The 27,997-nt window shown below is 38.8% G+C and overlaps 1 protein-coding gene across 2 annotated transcripts in view; it reads left to right on the plus strand.

Moving 5' to 3' along the window:
* Adamts5 (ADAM metallopeptidase with thrombospondin type 1 motif 5) overlaps nt 1-25,995 on the plus strand; it is a 41,692-nt gene extending 15,697 nt beyond the window's left edge. For both annotated transcript variants that reach the window (XM_085685722.2, XM_048422649.3), the window contains 6 exons: nt 6,549-6,716; nt 13,993-14,276; nt 15,476-15,659; nt 15,986-16,161; nt 18,014-18,189; nt 19,915-25,995. In XM_085685722.2, the coding sequence (XP_085541848.2) occupies nt 6,549-6,716; nt 13,993-14,276; nt 15,476-15,659; nt 15,986-16,161; nt 18,014-18,189; nt 19,915-20,482 (1,556 nt within the window). In that variant the 3' untranslated portion in view covers nt 20,483-25,995. The remainder of the gene's footprint in view (nt 1-6,548; nt 6,717-13,992; nt 14,277-15,475; nt 15,660-15,985; nt 16,162-18,013; nt 18,190-19,914) is intronic.
* Nucleotides 25,996-27,997: the final 2,002 nt, after the last annotated feature.

The raw sequence follows: 27,997 nt of genomic DNA on the forward strand, positions 1-27,997 counted from the left end.
ATTCATTTTCCAGCTAAATATTGCCTGCCTCATTTCCCTTTTGTATAGCGAATGGTCTAAAGTGATACTTAAGGTCCGAAGGTAAAAGAATATGGATTTGATTCTTTTTTTATTAAAAAAATCTCGTATTAATTTCATTTTAATATCCTTCTTATTCTATTTTAATTTTACCTAAATATTATGAGGATATGTTATAAAATATGAGCCATAAAATTTTAGAAGTGATAATCCTCCCTAAGGCTTTATCTCTGTAGATGATCAGAACCTTACCTCTCAAACATCTTAACTCACTGATCTGTTCAAAGTGTTTATTTCTTAATTGTTTTATGAACTGTCAGCTCAACCTATGCTAATCATGGGCTGGATTTTAATTATACTCAAATCGTAGATACTCCCTGCCTTCTCTTTTATTATATATTTGCTACTTTTTAGATATGAAAATTATATACACAGTGTATGTATTTATAAAAATAACATTTTCAAGCTGTGGCTTTCAAGTATTTAGAATCTGCTTGAATCTGATTCCAAAATGTGCAGTTTGTTTCCTTCTTTCCAAACAAATGCTGTCAATGCGTTCCTGCATTGAAAACATAAACTAGCAGGACCTATCCAGAACGCTAGCATAGACTGTCTCCTTTTTTTCTATAAGAAGTAAAGAGATGTATTTGATTAAGAATAGCTTCTATTAACTGACATAGGCTCTCATAGAGTGTTGTACACTTTCCTTTGCTGTATATAGTGGTTTCAAATACAGAGTACAGTTCTTTTCAAGCACAAAGAAAACAAAAGTTTTCCCCTCATATATTCTATGGTTTTCTTAAAAAAAAAAAACTCTTAAATTAAAAATTAACACATAAGATAAAAAGGGATGGTGGGCATAATGGCACACTGACACTGTTAACACTGCAAAGGCTGACACAGAAGGGTCAGTTTCACACCAGCCTGGGTCATATAGGGAGACTCTGTCTCAAAGAGAAAAAGAAAAAAACCACAAACAATAGAAACTTTATGATGCTGCGGTGCAGGTCGTGGAGCAGCATGCATTAGATTAGCAGTTCTGAGAATTCTTGCCTGCTTTACCTCTTAGTTGGGACTCTCCTGTCATCTGCTAATCCATTCGATCTCAAAATCAAATGAACAATGACATGCAAGAAGTTGAATTACAAAGTCACCTGATGCCAATACCACCGGTTACCGGTTTCTGCAAGGGCAATGTTCACTAGCATGGACAAGACCCATCGGCAGTTTTGAATTGCTTTCTAGGCTGGGCACAGTAAACACTGACTCAATTGCTAGAGCATTTCAAAACGGCGCTTCAGATGATTCGTGTGCTTTGGGTGAAGGCAGGAACGTGTTTACAGCTATTTTACAATCCAAATGAGAAACGGCAGAAAGTTTTCAAGTTGATGTAAGTTTACATTCTGAGTTTATATTTTTTAACGTGTCAAGCTTTTATTACAGACTTGTAATAATAAAGATTTCACCTGCTGCACATACGGTCATTAAAGACAGCCATTTTACTGATGTTGAGCCAGCTTCTAATACACTAAGGGGAACAATAGGATTTTATTGCGATGAATGAAATTCATAGTTTCCAAACACGAAGGGTTTGTGTTATAGTAGTTAATTATAAAATGTGCTAAGTGAATTTCTCCATGGAGATAGACCGCAATGTGTTTCCTAAGTTGAAACTAGGCAGCTTAAAGAGCCAGACTGAGGAAGTGGTTGAGACACAACAGGGGTCTGCCTGGATTTTGCTGTGGTTGGAGGCTGCTCTGGTTGTGCTGATCAGTGTGTGACTCTGCCTAGATGGCTAGATTAAACAAGCCTATGTTTAAGAAACTGCAGGTCTATTTCCCCCAAACACTTGGTAGACCAAAGGCAAGTCCGCAGAATCAGATGTTTTGTTGGCAAGGCAAGCAAGATGTGAAGTGAGAAGAAAGCCGGGGTTTGACTTATTATTTATCTTCAGACCTGTCGCTTTAATCAACCAGACTCGGCATATTTCCTGTCATACTTGAGTTAGCACATCACATGTCTTTCTTGGACTGGGGATAAATGGTAAGGATAGGTATGGGTTACATGTCTCAAGCACTGTGAGATTTAATGTTTAATATGACTTTAAAAATAAATTTTATCCCAATCCAATTTTCTCTAGGGCAGGCCTATTAAATTTTGCCACATAGGTGGACACCAACTAGTTGAGCATGGCATTAAAAAGTAGATTGCAGTCATAATGTGTGGTTTGTTTCTCTTTTCAAATTAGGGGATTGTTCTCTCCCTCTCAGTTCAAGGTACTTAGTACTATTACAATTTATTGCAAATGCTAACAGAGGGATAGCTTCTTGGTAAAGTGTATGCTTGTAAACACAAAGACACGAGTTCAATGCCCATAATCCACATTAAAACAAAACCACAAACAAAACCAGACATTGTTGTACATACTTGTAATCCCAGGACTAGTAGGGCAGAGGCAGAGACCCCTGGATTTTGCTGGTCCACTTGGAGTATTCCAGGCCAGTTACAGACAAGGTATCAAAGAAAAAATTTAAGGTGGATTGTGCCTGAAGAACATGATCCAAATTCTCCTCTAATCTTTCACAGGCATGTGCACTCAGGCCCACATATACTATCATACACTTGTGCACACACAGCACAACATGCCCACAGGCACAGCAAGAAGGAAATATTATAATGGAGCACCCAACAGAAAGGAAAGTTAACATTCAAGGAAATTTCTAGAACCTGTGTAATATTCATAACTAGCATACTCCAAGGGTCAGATTCAAATTCAACCTTCTGGTTCCAGAATCCAAGATTTTAATAGTACTGCATAATGAATTTTGGAGATTATTTAGTGTGAAATTTATTTAAACAAAGAGATCATCATAGGGTAAAAGAGTAAATATTTTACTGTTCCTAAATGACATACTCAATTCCACATTGATCATTTTTGCTCAATGTTTTCTTAAAGGAATGTTTCCAAGTATTATCACCTCAATATAAAGATCTGTGTTAGGAAGAGCATGTCCATACAATTATTGGAGGTCAAGATTCCTCTCTGTGGTGGCTCTAGATTCTGTCCCCTGTGAGCTGTTGACTCCCTTTTCAACCCCTGGCCAGACCTTCTTGCACCTCCATAATCCCAGCTGGAAAATTAGGTAAATGAAAAACATGACCTCATTAAGAAACAGATGCCTTTTCTGAGCTGCACTTTCCCAAGTAAACACATTACAGGGCTTCTTGGGACATTTTTGTAGGATGTGGTGCTGTGTTCCCTTGACTATTGGTTAGTTTGGGATCAGGAGACAAGAACTTGAAATTCTGTTTAATTTGCAGACCAAAGTTTAGCAAAACACTCCGTTTCCTTCCTGAGGTCAGTGCTGCCCAGAATACCTGAGTTGAATGAGCAGCCAACCCAGCGGTTCCCTTGAATGTAATGTGTCTTGGCTGGAGATGTGGCAGTTGGTGTAGCTCTGCTTGCCTTCACGGTGTCCTGAGTTCAGTCCTCAGTGCTGGAGAAAACACGAGTGGGATAACCCACCTATGATCCAGCCTTCAGGTGGCGGAGGCATGAGGATCAGAAGTTCAAGGTCGTCCTTAGCTTTGGATCATATTTAGTGTCAGCCTAGAATAATTACAAACTGTCTGTATTTACAAAAAACGTCTGTATTCTCATGGGTATGTTTTTTGTGTTCTCCTTCATAGCTGTTTGAAATCCATGACTGTCATCTGTGATGGCAGAGTTCAAATTTCCTAGATTCTGGATTTGCACTGCCCTGCTATGTCACCTGTTGTGCAAGCACCTCAGGCAGTTGTCCGTAACGTATCATTCGGTTCTCAATAACGCTAGCAAATTCCAGACTGACGTAAAATGTCTTCACATCATGACTGGGGACACAGGCTTCAAACACACACTGCGTTTGCTGTTTGCGACTTCCAGTATGTGTGTCACGTCTTCCCTGACACCCATCACATTGTTCTTCCTTTTTGACTCCTGCCCAGCCCTGGAGGGAAAATCACATGGGTCCCTCGCTGTACCCTAGGTCTAGCTACTCTGGAGCTGGCCACCTGTTTGTGGGGTACTGACCTGTTCTTCTAGCGTCATGACTCCTGCTGCAGTTGAGAACATGCTTTCCCCAGGCAACCAACAGATTTCCTCCATGGAGGACCGAGTGTTTCTAAACCACAGTCTTCCAGTCAGTCCTCCAGCAGTGTTTCTGTCTAATTGGAGGATTCTTACAAAATGCCCATCTCTTTTAAGATGTAGCAGAGGTGGAGCTTTGATTTGTTAATGCTCGGATCATCAATCTGTTCTAGTTGAACTTGCTTATACGTGTCTGTTTTTCATGGCAATAAAATCAGATGGCAACCTTTAGGGATGATAAAAATCATTGTATGATATGAATTAGCACACTAAATAATTTATTAAATCATGCCAAATATTTTCAAAATAAACTGCACGATTGATACAATATAAAATTTTAAGTTTTGTCACACTATGTGTGACAAAAACAAAAACGAGACCCTTCCTTCAGCTCTTCAAAGTGAATCTGATGTTGCCATACATATTATATTTTAAACCATAAATCCAAAATATACCCTCCAAATGAAGTGAAAACCCTTGACGCACTAATAAAAATGCTTTTGGAAAATTCTATTATAACAATTTGAAAGGAAAAATCCTGGCTTCATCACACCTATGTGAAAATCTTAGATAATATAAAGCAAAAAGCACATATTGATAAACGTAAAACATGGATTTGATGAGATATCCCATGAGGGAGATTCCACTGAGCACATTTCCCTTTTTCTTTTCTCATAACAATTCAAATCCCCAGCATGAAACTTCCAAGCAGGTTCCACTGTGCTGGCTGTTAAAACTTCTACGTTGGAAAAATCCAGGGACTGCAGGGTGAATTCTCAGCAACTGCTGGATAGATTAAGTAATTTTTAACAATCTTAATAAAAATGTTCTCTGTGGATGGTGACACTCTTGAAAAACTTGTCTGCACACCACTGACAAATGAGAGAGGTGATGCTGCTTCCCGTGCTATGTGGGACACACTTCCCAAACAGTTTCCAGCATGAGGTGCAATGGAGAGGCTTCCAGAGAAATCTTGCTTGTCTATTAAATTCTGTAAATGCTGCTGAAGGCAATAATCAAATAAATAGCATGAATATGTGGAGAATTGGAAGGTCACCGAACCGTAGTCACTTCATTTCAAGCACAAGATCAGTCAGCTGCACAGGGAATAATTTTGTTATGAGGTGCCAGTGATTTAACAAGTTGGCCCAAAGTAGCTGGAATGTGGTGCGAGGATCACATCTCTGTTGAGCTGGGTTGCTCTGCATTGACTGGACACTTGATCAGATGGCCAGCATTCCTGCATTTGCTGTATAAGAATCTCAGGGGAAAAGTGACCAGTCTGCAGTACTGTCTTATTCATGATGTTGGGGAGTTTATTTGATTCTGAAAGCTTAGTTGAAATACCTACCTACTTCAATTCTTTTTAAAAGCCTTTTAGATTTATAGAAAAATGTCAATGTACCCCATAGGCTATGGGAAAAATGAAATTGAGTAACAAGATGCAGTTTGAGATTCTTGAAATCTAAGTATTCTGACACACTCTGAGAACTGATACTCGGATAGATGAGAGGGCAATGGTCTAGACTGGGATTGCAGGAAGTACGGAAGGGTTAAGTGGACACACATCCTGGCCAGGTGCCTTGGAACTATTACTCATCTTCTTGACATCCGGTTCTTCACCCATGTCTAGCACTCCAAAATGAGTAAACTGATTTTTTTTTAACCATAATACAGTAGAGATGAGCGTATTTTCAAAAGAGGTTCTTTGTGAGACTAGTAACTGTGTATAATTCACTAAATAGCTATAATAAACGAAGTGTGAAGAGGGATGATATTTCATGCAACAAGAAAGTCTCTAAACGCTACTTTTTATTTGTTTTCTCTCTTTGGGTCATCTCAGATAATTACTTATGTACTTGACAAAGAAAACAGAAGTCATTGACATTCAAAACCCATCTTCTGTCTGCTGTGTGCACAGCAGTCAGTCAGGTAAAAAGGTTTTAGCTCTCAATGGAGGAAATGTACTTAGGTCTTCTAAGGTTTGCAGTTGATCAGAGAAGGCAGAATGCTAACAATAAAAATAATACGTAGTGAGGGCTATGACATAATCCTACAGAGGTCTCCGAAATTCATGATTCTAAGTGAGGTTTTACATGTCAGTGAGCATATGTGATCCAGATGGACTTCGGGATTATCTACTTCATTTACGTTTTCAATTTTCATCCAAATGTTCACCCAGAGCAACTACTTCATAACATCATGCAGCTTCCATATGCCCCGAGGATCAGTCTGGATATGCAGACTGTTAAAGTCATCATTGATTAGGTGCCAAAAAAAAAAAAAAATTGAAGATGTGCTGGGTACTGTATTGTTCGGTAGAACTAGAACTTCAGAATCATTTGTAATCGGAAATTCTTTTCTTCCTCTTGTCATTTGCACTCGCTCTTCTCTTCCCCAGGACATCTACTTGGCCTCTCCCATGATGATTCCAAATTCTGTGAAGAGAATTTTGGTTCCACAGAGGACAAGCGTTTAATGTCTTCAATCCTCACCAGCATTGATGCATCCAAGCCGTGGTCTAAATGCACTTCAGCCACCATCACAGAATTTCTGGACGATGGCCATGGTATGTAGCTTTGAGGACAACATAGACTCATGAAAACAAGTTCAGATTTTTGCATCATGATGGCCTCATAATGCTCCAATCATCCTGTGAGAAAATGGTTGCTCAGACAGTTTCAGAAAAGAAGCAAGCAAATTGATTGCCTCTTGGCATACAATGCCAGCATCCCTGGTGGTATTACAGCTATGGTAATTTTGCTGTTGACTTAAAAAGTTCAAAAGGGAAACAGTGTGGGAGACCACACAGAACGCCTAGCAGTGGGTGCCCTGAAAACCTAGCATTTATTTCCTCTTTCACCAGTAAGTTCCTGTGAGAACATTGGTTGACATCTTGGCTTTCATGATATTAATGTATCTCAGAATTATTTGTTGCATGTCTATTATAAGGGTTTGGTTAAGAAACCATAATTCTATTGGATTCTCTTTATAGCAACACAAAACCAGGAAAGGAAGCTCTTTAGATATTCATTGACTAGAAAATTTTGAATTCATCCTGACAGCAGATTCTTCTGGAAGTAGAATAAAAACTACAGAACAAAAATAGCAAAGCCATGGTGGGAAGAGACTTTAGGAACTTCAAAGGAAATTTGCTGGCTTTATCCTTTACGGGCAGTTCAAGAACATAACATACTTTATTAAACACTCTAAGACTAGGATTAGCGCTGTAAGTCATATGAAAGTACAGAGGAAGTCACAATTTCTAGAAATAATAAATCCTGCTCCATAAGTAGTCCTCGGAACAAGCTGCTGTGAGTTTCCTCTCGTCTTTTACTGTTTTAGCATCACAGAAATGAGGCAGGCTGGACATGCACAGTTGGAAGGAATCCTTGAGATCATAGACTTCAACTTGCCCAGCTTTCAGAAAAGAGTGTGTTCTGTCTTCCTTCTGCTCTCTTAAAAGATGTCTCTTTCTGAAGCAGGAGGCTAAGTCTTAGACTTTGAAGATAATAACAATGCCCATAAGCGTTCAATGAGTCATTGTTCAAAGCAGGACCCAGGGAATCTACAATTACCATCTTTACCCTGATTTTCAAAAAGTTTTGATTTATAAACACCTGATATCTCAATGTGTTAGGCATTTTGAACTTCGACTAAAGGCCAAAACAATCAGTGAATTAAATTCATCTCAAATACAGAGGTGCTTTCTACACAGCGTCTTTTATGTTGTGTATTCAAATGTGTTCATTTTACTTCATGCTTCCCTATATTAGTGTTGAACTGGTAAATCTCCCATGGATTCTATAATTTACATTTCATAATCTTAAAAGTAATCTGTCTCTAGCCTTGCTTGGATATTCTTCTGATATTAGCAGCATGGTAGTGCAAGCCTGTAAACCTGGCACTCTGCAACCTGATACAAGATGACTGTGAGGTCCAAGGCAGTCTCAGATGCAGAGCAAAGCCATGCCAAAAAAAAAAAACCAATTATTTTTATCAATACCAAATAAATAACTTTAATAGTAGAAAACAGACTCTATATTTTAAAGACTTAGTAACATTACCAAGACCCATCTATCTTTCCCTTGCACTAAATTAAAATGGCAATTGCCAGTTTTCTTGGTTACTGTGCTGGCCAAATCCTGAAGTAGATGCTTCTGTAATCATTACTGAACAAGTCACTCCCTGAGAAGGTCTCTCTCTCTCTCTCTCTCATAGAATCTTAACTCTCTACTCCCAATACTAACCCTATTGCTTCATCTTTTAAGAAACAGCAAGAATATTTTACTTCTGAATTATGTATTACACATTCTAAAAGTCTGACCTCAACCATGCATCTCTAAATGAATGGATCAAGTTGTAAAGGCAGCAAATTCTTATGGCAAAAATAGGTCAGCTTTTCACCTCATGTGCACATTAGCTCGGGCACAAAGCAGTGTGGAATTGTTTTCCCTTGGCTGTAATTTTAGAAGGATTCCTTTATTTCACATTTGTGGAACTCAGGGTTTTACTTTCAATGCAATAACTATGCTTCCAGCATTGCTTTACCTTTTAACAGAATTTCTATATTTTAAACGTCCATAATTGTGGTTTTTAATTTTCACCAAACTTCCATTTTTGGGTCAGTTTCTATTCAAAAAGATTTCTGATAGAGACCAGCTAAGAACACAGTCATAGTAGAAACAGATCATATTCGTTTGCACTAATAAAGATTGTCTGAGTCTCCCAGATGTGAATTAAATAAACAAGGGAATTGCCAGGGTTCTCTGGACAAGAAAATATTTACTTATTTAATCAAATCTAGATACTTTCATTTTTGAATATGTTGATTTCTGTTAGGTGGTCTTTCATTTCAACCAAGAATGAAAAATTATATGTTTTCAATCACTTATAATGATGAAGGTAATTTCAGAATAAGGAAAAATAAGGAAAGATGGTGTGCAGTGCTACCTGAGCCATGGCTCCTGTCAAAAGACCATTCCCCGATATAGTATTCCAGAAGTAGCTCTCTAGCTCTGTTATTTAAACGAGAGCTGAAAAGTGTAATAACCTTGTAATTATGATTTTAAAATACCTATAAGTCAGTTTAAGAGAAAGTATGGGAGCAGGAACTGCCAAGCCCATTTTTTCAGATGATTAGAGTACTGACTTTTGAACTACTAACTTAGGAAATCAAGGAAAAACCCCCAAGTCCAAGATGATTTAAAAACAAGCACACAGACACACATTGGTCCAAAGACTAACAGATTTCATCACCCCATAGCATACCACTTATTTTACACGTTCTTTATAGGAAGGCAATGAAGTAACCACTTAACAACCTTGTGGTTGGGATTTAATGTTCTAGGTCACTAAAACTTCACAGCAAGACAGTACTGATGGGCATAGGGAAGACTTGACAGAGGTAAACACAGGACAAGTGAGCTCACTTGACAATAAAGAAGTAACAAAATTGGTAAACAGCAGACCTAAAACCCACCAGCCAGCCAACAAAACATGTGTAGTAACCTAGTGCCCCTTTCCTACACATTAACAGTGTGATGTCCATTATGCTTCTCTCATTCCTAGAGGGACTTTGGCCAGAGGCAGTGATCCCTACACAGGTAAGATGGACTCTCAGCTACTTAGGAAAGTTAAATTGAGACACTCAGATAAAGGCAGCAAAACATGTCATGTTTAAGTCGGGACCGTAACCAACCATGTCCAGTGTTTTGATGGTGCCCAAAGAGCACACGGTCTGAAAACACATGTTTGGTGTGACATCACATCCTTTCTACTTTCACTTCCAGCAGCGTTGAAGCAAAGAGAAGCTAGAGTAAAATTAAACTCAAAGCATTTGATTTATTTTTAAAATTATTAGCCATAAGTAGCTGAGCATTTGTAGCACTCTGCTGCTGCCAGATTTAAATTCATTAGTACTGAGTGTTTCCTGATTTAGGTCCAAGGAGAAATGTGCAGTGGTTCAGTTATGACTGGGAAGCCAAAGTGCACACTCTAAAGTAACTGTATCTGCAGACTTGGGATTCGGAACAGAAGTAGCCTTGCCTCATGGGACTCCCCCACCCCCGCAAATGTTGCAGTGTTTATACAAGTTAGCTGAAGGCAAACTGGCTGGGAGTGTGAGCCTTGAAAATAGCGGTAAGCACAGGCAGAGAAATTGTGCAAGGAATGCAGGTTATTGAATTTCCTTTACCAAAGGCTTCCTAACCTTGAGTGAAGCCCAAGGAGATAGTTTTGTTTGCTACATCCTGAAGCCCTCTGCCAATCTATGAGAAAGACCATCTGGGTACAGCTAAATAACACCAGCAACCAAGGCTGATAAGGGAAATGTATGGTGGATACCCAAATTTTCTTATCGTTTACTTAAAGAATGAAAGTTATGACTACTCAACAAGCAAAGAACTATTGTTAGAAAATAGAAATGGAAAGCTATATGTCTGATTTCTTTGTTAATTTCCAACTATAGGAATAGCAATAAAGATATAAAGTCAGTTTTTAAGCTGAAATTAATAAATTTGAAGCCTATTATGGCTATATCTTAGTTTCTCACAAAGAGTATGATTTTGAAATTACGAGCAAATAAGACATACACTAAGGCCGTAATTTAAAGCTTTGTATCAACATACATTGTGGAGAATGCTTGACCTCACTCCTTCACTGTTATGTATGACGATGACCATATAACGCTTCCAACAGCTGCAGAGTTCAGAGTTCACTGTCAGTCAGCATCATCAGTTCCTTTGGCAATGTTCTCATAATGCACTTCTCATTGTTGACGTTAGACGTGCATCCAAGAACCTCAGAGAAAGTATGCAAAGACTAGAAGCTTTAGCCAAAAACAAATGGGTGCAGAGAAAGCGTTGTGAGGCCTCAGACACTTTCCAGGGTCATTCATTGCATTTGTCCAACCTGCAGATATTTGGGCCAGTGCTCAGTCTTATACCTGAGTGCCACAAGAGAAGATGGAAATAACTGAAGTACTAAAAAGTAGAAAAAGATGAAATCATTTTTTAAAGAAGAAACCTCAGCCCATAATTTCTTCTTATCATTAACAAAGCAGACAACCCTAAACAGCATCTAAATGTTTTAGGTTCTATTTCCTAGAGGCAAGTTGGACCTTCATTTTATTTACTGGTGGACTATAGAGCCCAAGGAGAAACAATCATTCTTCCATTTACCCATTTCAAATGATAGTTTGATTTTGAATTGTTAGCCTTATTTCATATTTTTAATGTTGTATGCATGGGAAAACATGCCTGGTATGCATATATGCCTGCTGATTTTACATTTTATATATGCCAAATGAGACAGTAGAAGAAAAGTAGAAAGGAAGAAAGGGAGGGAGGAAGGGAACAAGGGAGGGAGGGAGGGAGAAAGGAAGAAAGAAATGAAGGAAGAAAGGAGGGAAATGGAGAAAGGAAGGGAGGTAGGAAAGCACAATTTGGCAGTTGAGCAGAACAAAGCCTAGGTAGAATTTCAGACTAATATTAACTTTTTAAACGTGAAGTAGTTGTGAAGGAGTGACCAAAAGTACGCGTAGAACTGATAAAGGAAAAGCCAACCGTCAGTGGCTTCCAACAAAGGTCAAAATAAAATGTTGAGAGTGGGCTTCAGTCTCCCACCAAACCAGTTGTACTTCTGAAAGTGAAGACCCAGATTGGATAACCCATGATTACATCGTTTTTGAATACTGTGACATGCTGTGAGCTTCAGAGTCAAACACTGGAATGATCTTCATCATTTCCTGGCATAAGGTTTCCATGTGGTAGAGCTGTCTGTACTATTTCATTACAGAAGGGCATCATTAAATATAAAACAAAGTTACTAAAGTGCTTACTATAGAGTAAGCAGAATGAGTGCAGACACAAATCTGTTTTTAAAAGTCAGTAAATTGATGTCAATCATTTGAGGAAGGAAATCATTTTATTTCAAACAAGAACATGTCACTTCCGTGTTACCTCTTTTAAAAAACTGTTATTTTAATTGTACTGTATTACACTTTGTAAAGACCTCTTTCAACTTTAAGTGCCCATAGCAAAAATCAATTCCAAATTCTTAGCAATCCACATGCTTCCTTTCTCATATCCTGTGAAGTAGGGTGGGTATCAGTGACTATGTGTCCATCTGGAGATGATCGCGTGTGCTGGTTCACTATAAACAGAGTAGACCCATGCCCCATTTGTTTACACATGGCTTATGAAGTCAGTCTATGGTCTGGACTTTTCAGGGAAAAAGAAAAGAACCACTGAAAGCAGCACTTTTGAAGACCTGGAAGGCATTCCCGCTGATTCTGAGATTTGTCCAGTGTCCTGGCATCAGCAATCTGCTAAGGTTTCTCTCTGATTTACACAGCAGCCATTTCAAGGAGCAATGAAGATGACATTTTTCCCAGAGGTCCAAAGTGCCTGCCCTTCCTCAGTTCTGTTGAGAACACTTAGTGGGGTTTTACTATCATTCCTTTCTCTTGACTTGAGGCTAATGTTTTCCTTTTAACTTGATGTTTTTCTCCCTAAGTTCTCTTTGGCGAGACTCTCATTTCTAAAGCTTTTTCTGGCTGGCCTTAGAGAACTTTACCTCTTCCAACGCGCTGGCTTGGTTGGTTAAATGGGACTTTGCTATTTATTCATTTTCATATAATGCCTCTATCTATCACAGATGGACAAATAGGGTACGGAGCTCTCTTTGTAGAAACTTGAGTGCAGTTGTAAAAATGTTTGCAGTACTCTCAGAAATGCTGAGCACTTATTTTCTGGGTGTAAGCAAAGATTTTAATATGTAAGAGTTTTTGTTGGATAACAGGCATTGACTTTCAGTTCCGATTGAACACTAAACCAACTATCATTGTTTCATCTATTTCTGTCTTTTTTGAACTTTCAAAACCAATTCTACCTTTACCATACATAGTGAAAACAGTAAACATATTACAGAATTCTAAAATAAATTAGGGAGAGGTTAATTAGCTTGGCTAAAAGCACACAAGCACATGGGAAGAGGTAATCTAGAACTGGTGAAGGGGGTGTGCCATCAACCAGGTATTGTTTGTAGCTGTAAATGGCATAGTTACTATGAAGTTTGCAATTAGAGTTCCTCCAAGCCCTTCCTCATCTCCTCTGTGATGGTGTTCGCAGCTGAATATTATAAAACAGTCATATAGAACAGTAACACTGGCAGTCTTAAGTCCATCATCATAGCCACTCCAAGGGTCCATCATTTTAAGAGAATCCTAGAATCCAAATCGAGAGTCAGCCCTGTTCACTGCATCCCCATGAGCGAACAGGTGGTCCCTGAAAAACCTAGGGGAGAGGAATGAAGGGACAAGAGACACGAGAAATGACGGCAAGACAGGATTTCTGATCAAGCCGACCAGTTTATTATTTCCTCAGAAGCTGTTATATAGCAAACGGGCAAAGTGGGGAAGGGAAAGGTGTCAGGGGGAAGGGAAGGGTGTCAGGAAAGTCCGGTCTGCTGGAATTCAGGTCTGGAGCCATCCCCAGCTGATTGGTAAATATTGAGGATTTGTGATGATTGACTAACAAAGGAAAATGCTAACTGATTCAGGAGCCTGGTGCCTGCAGGTCTGTGCTAGGAGATAAGCCGCCAGGTTGATTTCCTAGACCCTGCGGAGGGGATAGAAGTAAATATTTTTCTCAACTGGTGAGCTTAAGATGGCTGTAAACAAAATGCAGGTCTCAAAATACAGGTCTTTGCTTCACGCACAACTCTGCAGACCGTCAGGTGTGTTATACTTCGGCACCTCCTGGAAGATTTAATTTTTAGATCCCTTATCATAAAAGTTTCAAACCTAAGCCCAGGCTGATTGTGAGTCTTGTTGGCTCTCTTAGGTAACTGTTTGCTCGATCTGCCACGGAAGCAGATTCTGGGTCCTGAGGAGCTCCCGGGACAGACCTATGATGCTACCCAGCAGTGCAACTTGACATTTGGGCCTGAATATTCTGTGTGCCCCGGCATGGATGTCTGTGCCCGGCTGTGGTGCGCTGTGGTGCGCCAAGGCCAAATGGTGTGCCTGACCAAGAAGCTGCCTGCCGTGGAGGGGACGCCCTGTGGGAAGGGCAGAATCTGCCTGCAGGGCAAATGTGTGGACAAAACGAAGAAAAAATATTACTCAGTGAGTGTCTTTTTTTATTATTTTTATGTCTTGGTCAACTGAAGCCTCAAGACCCAACAGAGGAAGTGCTTTTCGGGACATGCATGGTCACAGTCATCAGAGGGCTTCATTTCCTAGCCAAGAGATTTTGTCCTTCCATAATCTATTCAAACTCCGTTTGCCATTTACAGCAGCCCTACCAGCAGCCAAACACAGGAAAACCTGCCACCAACAGGGATTTCTTGGCAAGTCGCAGTATTTCACACACAAACCCATATTCACACCTCAGAGCAGAGCCTCTGTGGTGCATTTTGGAAGCTCACTTTTAAAAGCCTCTTACTGAAGTTACCAGAAAGTGTCTACCGAAGTGTGTGTGGAAACAGTGACAGAGGAGGCACTATGCTCCTTGACCATATCTTGTAAGGTCCCAAATGGTCACCTTTTCCTGACAGAAAACCATGTAATGTTAGAAGCTATGGCTTACAATGCAATACACAGTACACATTGCCTGTGTCTTGTCTGCAACCTGAAACAGGCAATCAGGAGCTTATATTTTCTAGTCAAAATAGTTCATACTGTAACACCTACTACAGTCTCTCGGATTCCTCCTGTAGTATCTCCACAGGAAGAAATTTAGAGTTTGGTGCCTAGGGCTATCTTCCCACATGGAGTGTGTGGGCACAGAGGCTGAGGGTGCCCTTCATTGCCTATTGCATCTAATTGGGAATGCAGCCAGGCTCAGCTCAAATGTATTCATGGGTGAGGCAGAATCTTCATAGCCAGATTGTGTGATGTCAACAAAGGCACCAAAGAATGTTAGGACTAAATAGAGGACAGAAATGTAAATGACCAACCAACATCTTACAAAGCCATCAGCATGATGCATTTTATTATTGGTCCAAGATGAAAGTAAAAAGAATATTAACAAGGGTCTGTGATTATAAACAAGGGCTTTACAGTATCAGAAGGCAGAATATAAAATGACCAGAGAAAACAGCATGTAATCCTCTCCATGTGCTCACAACTTAGGGTGGTATCTTTGACCCTGTACTGGTAGAAACAAGGTCCTGAAACAGATGACCTGCTTAACGCTGGAAATGGGCTGAAATCCTTTAATTGGAGCATTAGCTTTCACTTGGATGTTATACGCGTGTGACTCCAATGTACATGTGGGACATTTTTCCCGCCAGAGTTAAAAGATCTTCTGCTTTCTATTTCAGACATCAAGCCATGGAAACTGGGGGTCCTGGGGCCCCTGGGGCCAGTGTTCTCGCTCGTGTGGGGGAGGAGTACAGTTTGCCTACCGCCATTGCAATAACCCTGCACCTCGAAACAGTGGCCGCTACTGCACAGGAAAGAGGGCCATATACCGCTCTTGCAATGTGACACCCTGCCCACCTAACGGTATGATGCTCCCTGACATCAGTAACAGCATGTGTCATGTGTGGTCCCCATTTTAGTAGAAATAAGCCCAGGAGGCTGGAGAAGCTGCATTAATCTCATAATGGATAGATCCACTAATATGTAAATTAATATCAAAGATGGGAGTGATTTTTAAATTATCACAGACAACAGTGTCTCTAAAGGGCTAGGAGAAAACACTTTTGTTTTCAACTGTTCATACCAAGGTACTTTAAACACTGCTGCATAGAGAGCTCTTCAGTATAGAAATCATTAACATTTTCTTTTAAAGTTAGTAAGTTATGAATGCCGCCCATTTTGTTTCCTAGGTAAATCTTTTCGTCATGAACAGTGTGCAGCCAAGAACGGCCACCAGTCTGATGCAAAGGGACTCAAAACATTTGTGGAGTGGGTTCCCAAATATGCTGGTGTTCTGCCAGGAGACGTGTGCAAACTCACCTGCAGAGCCAAGGGCACTGGCTACTATGTGGTCTTTTCTCCAAAGGTCTGTCCAGAGCAGTAGCCATCTCGGGTAGCAAGTAGTTCATAGAGTAAAGTCTATATCTGTCAAATGTACATAGTCGTGATTTCAGAACAGTTACATTTGAAAGGTTTTCATTTTCATCACAGAACAAGTACATGCTTTAAAAATCATTTTTTGAGAAGTACAGTTTTCCCATTGTTTGGGAAAATAAATTATGGTACTAACTTCAAAACAGTCTAGAAAAGAACTTCCATTTTCCAGGAAAATTTTGTAAGAAGACTATTGGAAAGAAAGAGTTCTCTTTTCAGCTGCTACTTAAAAATTCATGTATTCAGTCTTAAAGATAGGTTTCAAGGTCATTGTCTTTGACACAGGATTTAGAATTAATCTTAGACCCTCCCCATGAATCAAAGTCCTTCTCGTCGCTTATATTATGATAGATGTGTACTTATTCCTCATGTTTTACAGTAAACATTTTCTAAATATACTAAAAGAAATATACATCATTTTAGGCATCATGCAGCAGTTTAGAAAACCATTTATCAATTTTCAAACGTATGACACATTTAAAACACGTCTGCAATCAGCCTTCAGCTGTATCTGTACACCTGTGTCTCTACATCATATACTGCTGAAAAGTCTGTTAATGTCCAGTTCAAGCATATATTAATATATCATATCTATTTACTTATTAATTAATACATTTTCTAAAAAATTACAAAGAAATTAAAACAAAAATCTAGAAATATAACTGTGAAGAGAATTATTAACACTTTAAAGGCATTCTACTTCAGTTTACAAATAAACACACAAATTCACACACATGTCTGAAAGAGTCATATGCATACAAATTTAAAGTGCATATATGATATATATATATATATATATATGAGTATATGAGTACACATGAACATAAGCACACCAGTTTCTGTACATGCTGTGTTTAAATGGCTTTGGAACAACAACATAACTCTCTCCTTTATTCAGAACCAAATATTCCAAAACCAAGTATTTCCAAACATTTTGAAAACAATCCTCCCCAGGTACTCTTTCCTGTACAAATCTGTTTGTCTTTACTTTGATGCCTGGAGGTCCAACATACAATGACCATGGTAGGGTTTTAAATAAGTCTAAATTTTCCAACTTACTGCTATAAAAATTGACAAAGAAGAAAAATCTTTGTATTCTTAAGACTGCTGATGTTCAGATCTCTACAGGAGTTATAGTCTTTCATGAAGTTAAAAGTCTTTTCATCAATGTAAAAAAGTCAAGGTGATACAGTGGGACTGTTTTATAAATAGAAAAATGGAGATTAGTAACCCAGATCACCAAACATAATAGGCAAGAAGTTCAAGAGAGAAAGTGTATAACCGAATCTTTCTCATAAAAATATGTACTGTTTTTTCCCATTTAGAATTTCCTGGAAACTAAATGGTTGATTATTTTTTAATGGTTTAGCTTTTAAGATTTGTTTTATTCCCAACATTATATAACAATGCTTATCCAATCATGCAATAAACTTATGGAATAAAGATAGTCTTCAAAGTAAAAAAAAAAAAAAAAAAGATTTGTTTTATTATTTTAACTGTATTGTGTTGGTATGTGTGCATAAGAGGAGGTGCCTAAGGGGACCAAACGCATTGGATGCCCCAGGAGCTGGACTTACAGATTGCTATGAAACATCTGTCATGGGTGCTAGGAACTAACCTCGTGCCTTCTGCAAGAGCAGTATTTGCTCTTGACCTCTTAATCATATCTGGTTTATTTTTGAATGCATAATTTATTACAATAAAAATTCAAAATTATAACTTTTATTTACATCAAAGAACCAAATCCCAGACATACCTATTGCTGTTCTTTTTGTCATACACAGGTTACAGATGGGACTGAATGTCGGCCATACAGCAACTCTGTGTGTGTCCGAGGAAGGTGCGTAAGAACTGGTTGTGATGGCATCATTGGCTCAAAGCTGCAGTATGACAAGTGCGGAGTATGTGGAGGGGACAACTCCAGTTGTACAAAGGTTATCGGAACCTTCAATAAAAAAAGGTAACGTGATAGCAGCACCTTAGCCCTCGTGGGAACTAAACATGGTTTTAGATTCCTGTGAAGCTGATATGGGAGACTCATATTCCTGCATCAGCTCTTTGTAGGAGAAGGTCTAATGTGACTATAGCAATGCTTTCTGCATATGAGGAAGGGAGGAGAAGAGCTGAAGTGGTCTCTGTGGCTGATGGAAATTTTAAATGCCTCTGGAAGCAAACTACAACAGCTGTGGACCCAAGATCTTAGGATTAGAGACAGAAAGAAACAATGGATACTGTCCCATAAAGTGGTACCCAACACATCTGTCATTCCTAAAGCCTCATTTGGAAGCGGTAATTGGCTTCAGCTTCAGTTATTTTTATATTTTTAAGTTTTATTTTATGTGTATGGGAGTTTTTGTCTGTGTGTACATCTGTGCACCGCTTGTGTGCACGTCTGTGCACTGCTTGTGTTCCTGGGGCTGGAGAAAGCCCTAAGAAAGCATTTGATCCCTTGGGACTTGAAGATACAGAAAGTTATGAGCCACCATGTGGGTCCTGGAACCAAGTCCTCTCGAAGAGCATCCACAGTACTCTTTCAACCACTGAGCCATTCTTCTTTCCCTTTATGATATTTTTAATTTATTCTGAATATCTTTGAATATCTCATACATGTGTACAGTGTAATTTGGCCACACCCACATCTGCTCCTTCAACTGCCACTGAACATGTGTGCTTCCCAACTTCATGCTTCTTCCTTCTTCTTTCCTCTCTTCCTCTGTTGTTTCCACTGTTTGTTAGGTTTTTCCTATTATTTTTGTTCTTTTTGAGGCATTGCCTTGCTATGTAGACCAGGGAAAGTTTGTCCATCTGGTCGTCTTCTTGCCTTTGTGCTAAGATTACAGGTGTAAGCTGCCATGCCTAGCTCCCTTTGCTATTTTTATAGCAAACAAATTCTCATTGGTCAGTGTGCTTTTCTTCAGAAAACTTTGTTCCCTGGTAAGTGTAAGTTAACTGAGGTGCTATGACAACAATCCCATTTTTTCTTAAAATAATAGTACGTACTCATGATGTAGCAACAAAATTTTACCTTACATTTAATTTTTTTGTCCCATAAAATCTAGGAAGGCTTCTAGAGGCAGAGTTATTCAACAAATAACCAAACCTGTGCTCTTAAGTCAGTATATTGAAGCAATATGAAGACCTCTAAGAATAGCCCCTGAAGTCCATCTTGAAAGACAAAGAGTTGCCTGGCTTGCGGCACACTAATAGGGCTTATTATCTGCTGGTGAATGCAATGTCAGAAATATTAAATATTTCTAAGAGATTAACTGAGGACAGATTTGTCCATTTATCATCTCATTTAGTCTACCTTGTGCCTGGGGGAACATAAATATCTTTGTAAGTATGGAACATATGGATAGAGATACAATGATTTTACAAATCTCTTCATCCACTTCTAAAATAAGTAAGTAAAATAAAAACTAAGGTTGCTTGCATCATCTTAATTTTGAATATTCCAATAAAAACAGATATAATGTAATATTTTAGTGCAAGTTTCAATTTTGTCCTATCAAAAAGATTAAAGTCGATTTAAACTTAAGTTCTCAAATACACTAAAAGTTTATGTTAAGAGGAGGGAAAACTTTTAGAAAATTTCTATGTGTTTATCCATGTCTAGGTATATACTAATTCTATCTCATTGTCCCTTTCTTTCCTTCACCTCCCATGTGGACATTCTTGCCTACAGTAAGGGTTACACAGATGTTGTGAGGATCCCTGAAGGAGCAACTCACATAAAAGTCAGACAGTTCAAAGCCAAAGACCAGACTAGATTCACTGCCTACTTAGCCCTAAAGAAGAAAAATGGCGAGTACCTTATCAATGGCAAGTACATGATCTCCACTTCAGAGACTATCATTGACATCAACGGCACAGTCATGAACTACAGTGGGTGGAGCCAGAGAGATGATTTTTTGCATGGGATGGGCTACTCAGCAACAAAAGAAATTCTGATTGTCCAGATTCTTGCAACAGACCCAACTAAGGCATTAGATGTCCGTTACAGCTTTTTTGTTCCCAAAAAGTCCACTCAAAAAGCAAACTCTGTCATTAGCCACGGTAGCAACAAGGTGGGATCACACACAACACAGCTGCAGTGGGTGACAGGCCCATGGCTGGCCTGCTCTAGGACCTGTGACACGGGCTGGCACACCAGGACGGTGCAGTGCCAGGATGGAAACCGGAAATTAGCAAAGGGATGCCTTCTCTCTCAGAGGCCCTCTGCATTTAAGCAATGTTTGCTGAAGAAATGTTAGCCTGTGGTTTGTTCTCATGCACAAAGATAACTGGAGGATCGTCGTAGAGATACTTGTGTTTGAAGACAAGGCCTACCCAAGGCATAGAAAGTAGTGTCTGAGCATCATTGTCACCAGGAGTCGAATTTTGGGCAGAATCCGCTCTCTGCGACCAAAACATGTACACTACTTCATGTCATGGTGGTGACCTTGGATGCAGAAAACCTGGGAGGTATGGAACATCCCCGGGCCTACGCAAAGGAGACACACCAAGATGAATGTAGAACCGAGGACAATTGAAGATGGCAGAGAAGTTTTGTCACCTACCTCTTATAGAATGTCTTCAGAGGCATCGTGATCATGTTCAGGCATGATACACAGCTTCCTTTTACTGTTTGTAAATGCATCGCCCTTGGAATGTCACTTTATATACTTGGTTCTATATATACATGTATGTATGTATGTATGTATGTATGTATGTATGTATGTATGTATATGTATATTTCTATAAGAAAGTATTTGACCAAAGTAGGTCTGCAGCTATTTCAACTTCTAGCTTCCAGAAAGAGCTGTGGAAGATTTACTGGAAATTAAGAACTTGCTGCTGTTAAATAAGATTTGTATATTGTCTGACTGCAGGAGATAATGTTTTAGTCAAAAAAACATTTTGACAGCATGCATCTTCTGAGAAATGCTAAATGGAGAAAGGATCTGTATGTATCTGGTCATTTAAACGCATCCTCAGGTCCACTACTCTAACCTTTGCCTGTCTGTAATTTTTTCAGGCAGCCAGCCAAATTATTTTATCAGTGTGGTGTAAAAATTATGGTTTCCTGTGTATATGTGATCAATATCCAAGGGTCTTAAAAAATTAGTTTGCTTGTATTGGAATTTAAAAGAAAAAAAACATGTCACTGTGTTTTCAGTTTATATTTTCACAACTGCTTACTCTCTGTGGCTCGCAGCTACTAGCGCACAATGTGTAGCAGACATACAGGACACAGAGCCTCAAGTTATCTGTCACATCCAGCACCTTCACCACCAGCATACCTCTTCTCGGCCAGCCTTTAAACCTGTTCGTGTCTGCTCGTTTGTTTTTCCCAAGGATTGGAAGGGACTTCTGTTCTGTATTAACTGGGTCTAACAGTAATATTAAAATCACCTCATGTTTAGTCTCATCAAGAAGGAACAATTGGTATTAATTCTATTAATTCAAGAAATCAAACTCATTAGCATTAATAAGACTGTTTCCACATCATAGAAATCATCTCATAATTTAAAAATGTAAGCATATATTCACTATTTTAGAGAGTTTTCCCAGTTGTGAAGTGCTTGACTATACCAACGAGTGTATAAGTAATGGAATGTGAGGGTTTTCAGGAAGTCTCTTGCCTGTGCGGGAAGGTTGCATATTGAAAATATTTAATAATCATAAGCAGAAAATTTCCTTTAGACCACACACTGCACAACCCCCGAGAAAACTCACATAATATAATGTGTTTTTTCCTACTGGGATTTTTTTCTTCTCCGTGAGATATTGCAAACAAATTGTTTTATGTGAATTTTATAGCGATCATACCTAATGTGCCTACTGTTAAGGGTTTGCAAACAAGGATTTTAAGAAATCCTGGCTGAAATTTCACTAAATGTATTAAAACTTATTTTATTATAGGATATTTTAATATAAAGAATTATGTAATTGATGAATCTATATTACCTTTATTTCAGCAGACCAGAAAGAAACCAAAAGGAATTTTACTGTCTTTTTTTTTTAAAGAAATTATTTTGTGAAACAGATCAAGGCTCTTCTAAACACATCACTATCCTTTAGAATCTCACAATCTGGTCTCTTTATATAAAGACATTCAACCTATACCAAACTGGTGGCTAATATTGATTGAATGTCTCTAGATATAGACTAGGGAATGAATCCAGTCAAACTGGTCAGAAAACAAAAGATTAAATATCACAGTGATTATTTAACTGTACAAAGAGAATGACTAGAGAGTTTAAGGTAATTTTTTCCTGTTTAAAACAATACAAACCAAGTAGTTCAAATGTGACAAAATTCATATTTTTATCTTTTTTGGTTATATTAAAGAATAAAGAGTATACATGATTGTCACCCACTTCGCTTCCCCATACAATCTTCATAGATTTTAAGAAGATTTTTCAGGGCTTTGCTTTTCTCTTCAATCATGAAGCTCTGCTCTTCACACTTGAAGAGCCCCAGAGAGGACAGAAAAACAAACCACTATTGTATGTCTGAAGGAATTCTCTCTCCATTTTAAAAGGAGAATCCTCCATTGAGGGGGGAATGTATATAAAACTCCTAAGGAAAGAGATGCAGCCAACTGAGATTCAGAAAAGGGTGTCAGAGAGGGAAAGAGTGATACGTGATGGGGGTGAACGTGTGCTGTGTCTTCCATCTCTCCATTGTCTATCTTGAATTTTTTTAAAGACCTTGGGTTTAGAATGATGAATAAATGTGAGGGAAGACAACACTCAGATAACAAAACTCCTCACCTCACTTGTATAAAAGTCACTCTAGAATAAGTTTTATTAAGTACAAGAGAGCCCAAAATAGAAGAGCACCTTGTCCTTTTAGAACAGAAAACATCACATGAACCCTCCTCATTGCTTGGAAGCATAAGAGCGTTGTTATAATGTATTTAACAGATTCAGCATTCATTGTCTTCCTGTGGAAACAGTTTTAAACTAAGAATTGAGGGATGAGTCACAAATGAACAAAAAAAAAAGTTTCAGCACTGAAAAATAAGTAATTTATTGTTTTTCCAACTGCTATGTGAATTTCTGTGATGAAATTATTTATTTTTATTTAACAAAAATTATGTGCAAATTCTTCTATGTTTAAGATGTTTTGCTATTGTCCTATTTTTTAATTTATGCTTCCTGTTTGTGTATAAAGTGCACTTTGTGAGTTTATATACTAGACACTACTGGTGACTTTTGTATTTTCTTTCTTTTTTATAGAAAGCTTTCTGTGTGCAACAGGTGTATGTGTGCACAGTCCTCATGTACTTGTAATCTGCCACTCTCTTACATTTAATCTTCTGTGGCTCATAGTGCTCCTTACTGCTATTTTAATAGGTCATTTAAATCTTAATAACATAGGGTTTTTTCAGGTCATAAGTTTAAAAATGCCTATTTAATCAAGCAAGTTGCAAGTTTTTAACGGGAGGACATACACAACTTGCAAGTACCCCAGAGAAGTTAAGCCACAAAGGAGAATCTGGTTTAAAACAGACCCAGTGGTACAGGCCTGCAATATCAACAGGAGGCTGAAGTAGGAGGATCATGAATTCAAAGTCAGTCTGGGGTATATAGCAGATCCTTATCTGGGGAGAAGAAACAGACTCAGTTTTGTTCATATCACTGATAAACACATACAAGGGGCTGTTAGTGCATTATATGAAAGATATGTACACCAGCTTCTACATGAATAGAGGAAAAATAAAAACAAAATCTTCCAGTTTTAGAAGCATCTCCCCAAAATACTCTGACTTAGTATCTTTTATCTCTAGAGATTGGATAGATGATATCAAACAAAATGGGTTTGTGTGATTCTGATCGTATGAGTGACTGCATTGTCTATGGGTATAGAAGGACACTGCAGAATTGACATTTTATAGCTGTCCATCTGTCCAGAGTGATAAGACCTGGAATTAGCAGGAAAAGCTCTGGTAAAAGCAGCTCATCTGTGATTGATTGCACAAGCCAGTTGTAGCAATAAGGCCAAGCTCTCTTGGACCCACTGTGCAGCTCATTGGGTCAACCCTGACTTTGATGTTCATCCATTAATACCTTCTTTGTTAGCAAGAAAACCACATGAGTGTAACAAGCAAGAACTATAGGCTGGTTTGGAAGTCCAAGGTGTTCACTCTGATTACAGCTCATTGTTAGACATATGTGAAGTACAACAAACAGTTCTACAAAGAGTTGAGAACTCTGTGAAACAGCGCTGCCATAATGTATAAATTTACATTACAGTTATGTTTAGATTTCATGGCTACAAAATAAAAGAAAGAACTGTAAGAGCAAACCAGATCATTCAAGACAGATGCAAAACAATATTTAAAGAGTTTCATCACTCAAACACACAGAAAAGAGCTTTTATGGTTTCTATATTAATTTTCTCAATGACCAACAATGTATAGTTCTCGAGAATCAAGCAAGAAGATCAGTCTGAACAGTTAGCTAAAATGTGCTAAATAATTTCTTATTAACATGACATGGCTTGCTGAATCATATCACCACAAAGCACATTGCTTTATAATCAACCTGTAAGTCTATTCAGTCAAACTGCAGGGACATACTGCAATATGAGTCCATGCATTTTTCAATCAGTACACAGGAATACAAACATTCAAATTAGTAATAAAAAAATCCACGTAACAAATTCTTGGTGTGGAATATAATTCTAATGCAAGATATAATGAGGATATATAGGGAATATAATGAGGCATTTATTTATGTTGGGAGAGAATAAGACTTTGACATGCATATTATTAGTACACCCAGTTAATTGTTATCTATACCAACACCTTTTCAATATGTTTTCTCTCTAGTCCTTAACTTATGGTTCTACAAATCAGCATGTGTGGACCGCACAGAATAAGGGAAAATATAATACTGCCCCATCTGATCCATCACCCTGCAAAGCAACACTCCCAGTGACTCAGGAATTTAACTCCTAGGAAACCTGTCCTCAGAACAAACTGTTCATTTCGCTTTCCTTTCCCTTGTCCAGTGAAAAACTGTTATTGTAACAGAGGTGCTAATATCTTTAGTGGTTAACTGTCAAATACAGTATCTCTGACTTAATTTTTCATTTCAATAAGATTCTACAATTTACATGATAGTTCTCTAATCTGTTTGTCAAGGCCAGGCACAATTTACTCTTCAGAGTTTGGGAAGACAGCACATGTAATGTCCATTTTAACCAAAGGTAAATCTGAGGGTACTTACAATGTTATCAGAACTTGAAAAGAGACAAACGAGCACTTGGTCTTGGTATTTCTGAATCCCTATGCTGTCAACAGTCTCTTGAAATATGTGTGTGTGTCTTCTTTGTAAACCTTGTAATATGTCATGACATAGTCAATATTTAATGTCTGTTTCTCAACCTCTTCTAAGCTTTGCATCAGAAGTACTGGTACCTATACAGAGAGGATATTTAGAATAGGGCTACTCACCAATGTGTAGCATTGTAAGTTATAGTTCTGACTGAGGGATGCGTGGTCTTTTCATGTTAGTTCTGCATTGTGCATTCAGATGTGGCACGGACATTGCTGGTTCTTCTTGCTACAATCACGAATTAGCAAACACCACTTGCATTTTAGTAGTGGCCTAGTGACTGAATGGTGAGAAGTCTTGAGAGTAGACATTGCAAGTAGCTAAGTCAATGACAGAAGTCCATCCTATGTGCATGAGCAGTGGTACCAATGCTGAAATTCTATATTGATGTATATAAGTAAAGCCAAATAATAAACCTGGATAATAAGTACAGCTCAGACTTTTGAAGTCTTGAAACATATTTTCTTGATAAGAAAAGAATTATGAGGTTTTACACACTTTCACTTTCTGGCAATGATGGCATGTGAGGTAGCTGAATGACCGAAAATCTTTGGACAGTGAGACAGGTCTTGATGAAAATGTCGTCTTAGTTTTGACAAACTTCAGATTGGAGGTCCCTATTTAGAGCATTGATTTATCTCAGTCTACTGCCCACACAACTCTGCTATGCAGGAAGATACTTGAACTGAGCAGTTTGAACTTATACTATAATAAATTTTCATTGAGGAATATTATCCTATTTTGTGAAGCATTTTCCTGTATGAAATTAAACTGTAAATCTCAATGCTATTTTGGTGGGTATAATAAATAGAAATTATAAATTAGGTCAAAGTATGTGTGTCCCACGCTACCGTCTAGCCAGCAAGAACCATGCAGGACACATAGGATACTTTTGCAGAAAAGCTTTATGTCTCTTGGGAGCTAGAGCATAAGCCACATGGCAGAGACACAGATAAGATGGAACCCATCCCTTATATAGGAAACAGACCCTGCTTTGGACATGTCACTCTTTGATTGGTCAACTGCTCCCAGTCCCAGGTGATACCTTGGGAGTAGTGGAAAAATACCAACACGTGTGAGCTTTCTAGCTCACCTGGCGGTGCAGCGCCATCTATGGTGGAGAGTGTGGTTGCGGCCTTCTACATCTCCCCCTAATTTTACTTCTTTGCAGAAAGGCAACTCCCTAGGAAGGTAAAGATAGAGGTCGCACTTCCCAAAATGAAAACATTAAAATGGGCTTACACGGAATCTGCCCCTAGGCTCATGACATCTGGAACCTATCCGGCCTGCCCTCTGCCAATTTTCTGGGAAAGGGAAATATACGGCAGGAAATCCTTATGCAGAGCGACTTATCTCTCAGAGAGGGCCATTCTCTGTGCGATGCTTTTCAGCTCCACAACCTTCAGGGCTAGCTAAGCCAAGCACTCCACCCTGTGCCATGGACCACAGTCCTAGGGGTGCAGGAGCTGGTTGGCTTAAACCTTACTGCTTTAACATAGATAATCATATATCAGAAGAGGCTCCCTATTCCAGGGTAGCCAGCGCTGTGCAAAAACCATTTTGTCCCTAAGACTTTGGGATTTGAGTCAGCAGACCATCCAGAGGAGAAACACTATTCCATAGCATAGGACTGTTCCAAACATTCCAACCCCCACCCATTCTTTGAAGTAGGAGATGAAGGACACAATCCAGGACTGGAATTCTTCGGCCAAGCTTATGTCCACTCGCGTGGAGTTGATTGTCATGATGGACCGTCTCAAGGAGGACAGCAAATCATCAAAATTCTCCTGCAAGATACAAAGACAATTCTCGGGACAAGTTAGCCATTTTTATAAAGTTCTCCTTTTCTGTGGAGACGAAAATAGAACCTCTTTCCCAAAACATCATATCCTTAGCAGTTTCTAAGTTTAAATATCTTTCTCCTATCCAGTACACAACAGACAACATACATAACATAACATAAAGCTTCTGACCTTGTAAATCAGCCTTCTCCCCCATTTTTACTTTTTTAAAATCATTGGGGGGTCCTTTTTAACTTATTTTCTTTTCTGTCTCCCCCATTCTTTACCGGAGGGTCATTTTTTAACTTATCTGGGTGCGCGTACAACCTCCCACTGCTGCTCAGTTTCTGATATGCTCTCTGGACTTTAGAGCGTACCTCTCTAAGCATGCATGTCTGTAGTTTTGAATCCTCCTTGTGTCCAAGGGGTCTCCGGCGGTGTAAAGTTCTTCTTCTTTTTTCTCCCGGGTTTCAGCACCAGATGTCCCGCGCTACCGTCTCGCCAGCAAGAACCACGCAGGACACATAGGATACTTTTGCAGAAAAGCTTTATGTCTCTTGGGAGCTAGAGCATAAGCCACATGGCGGAGACACAGATAAGATGGAACCCATCCCTTATATAGGAAACAGACCCTGCTTTGGACATGTCACTCTTTGAT

The sequence above is a fragment of the Myodes glareolus genome, chromosome 2 (assembly GCF_982192425.1).
Source record: "Myodes glareolus chromosome 2, mMyoGla1.1, whole genome shotgun sequence".
Lineage (NCBI taxonomy): Eukaryota > Metazoa > Chordata > Mammalia > Rodentia > Cricetidae > Myodes > Myodes glareolus.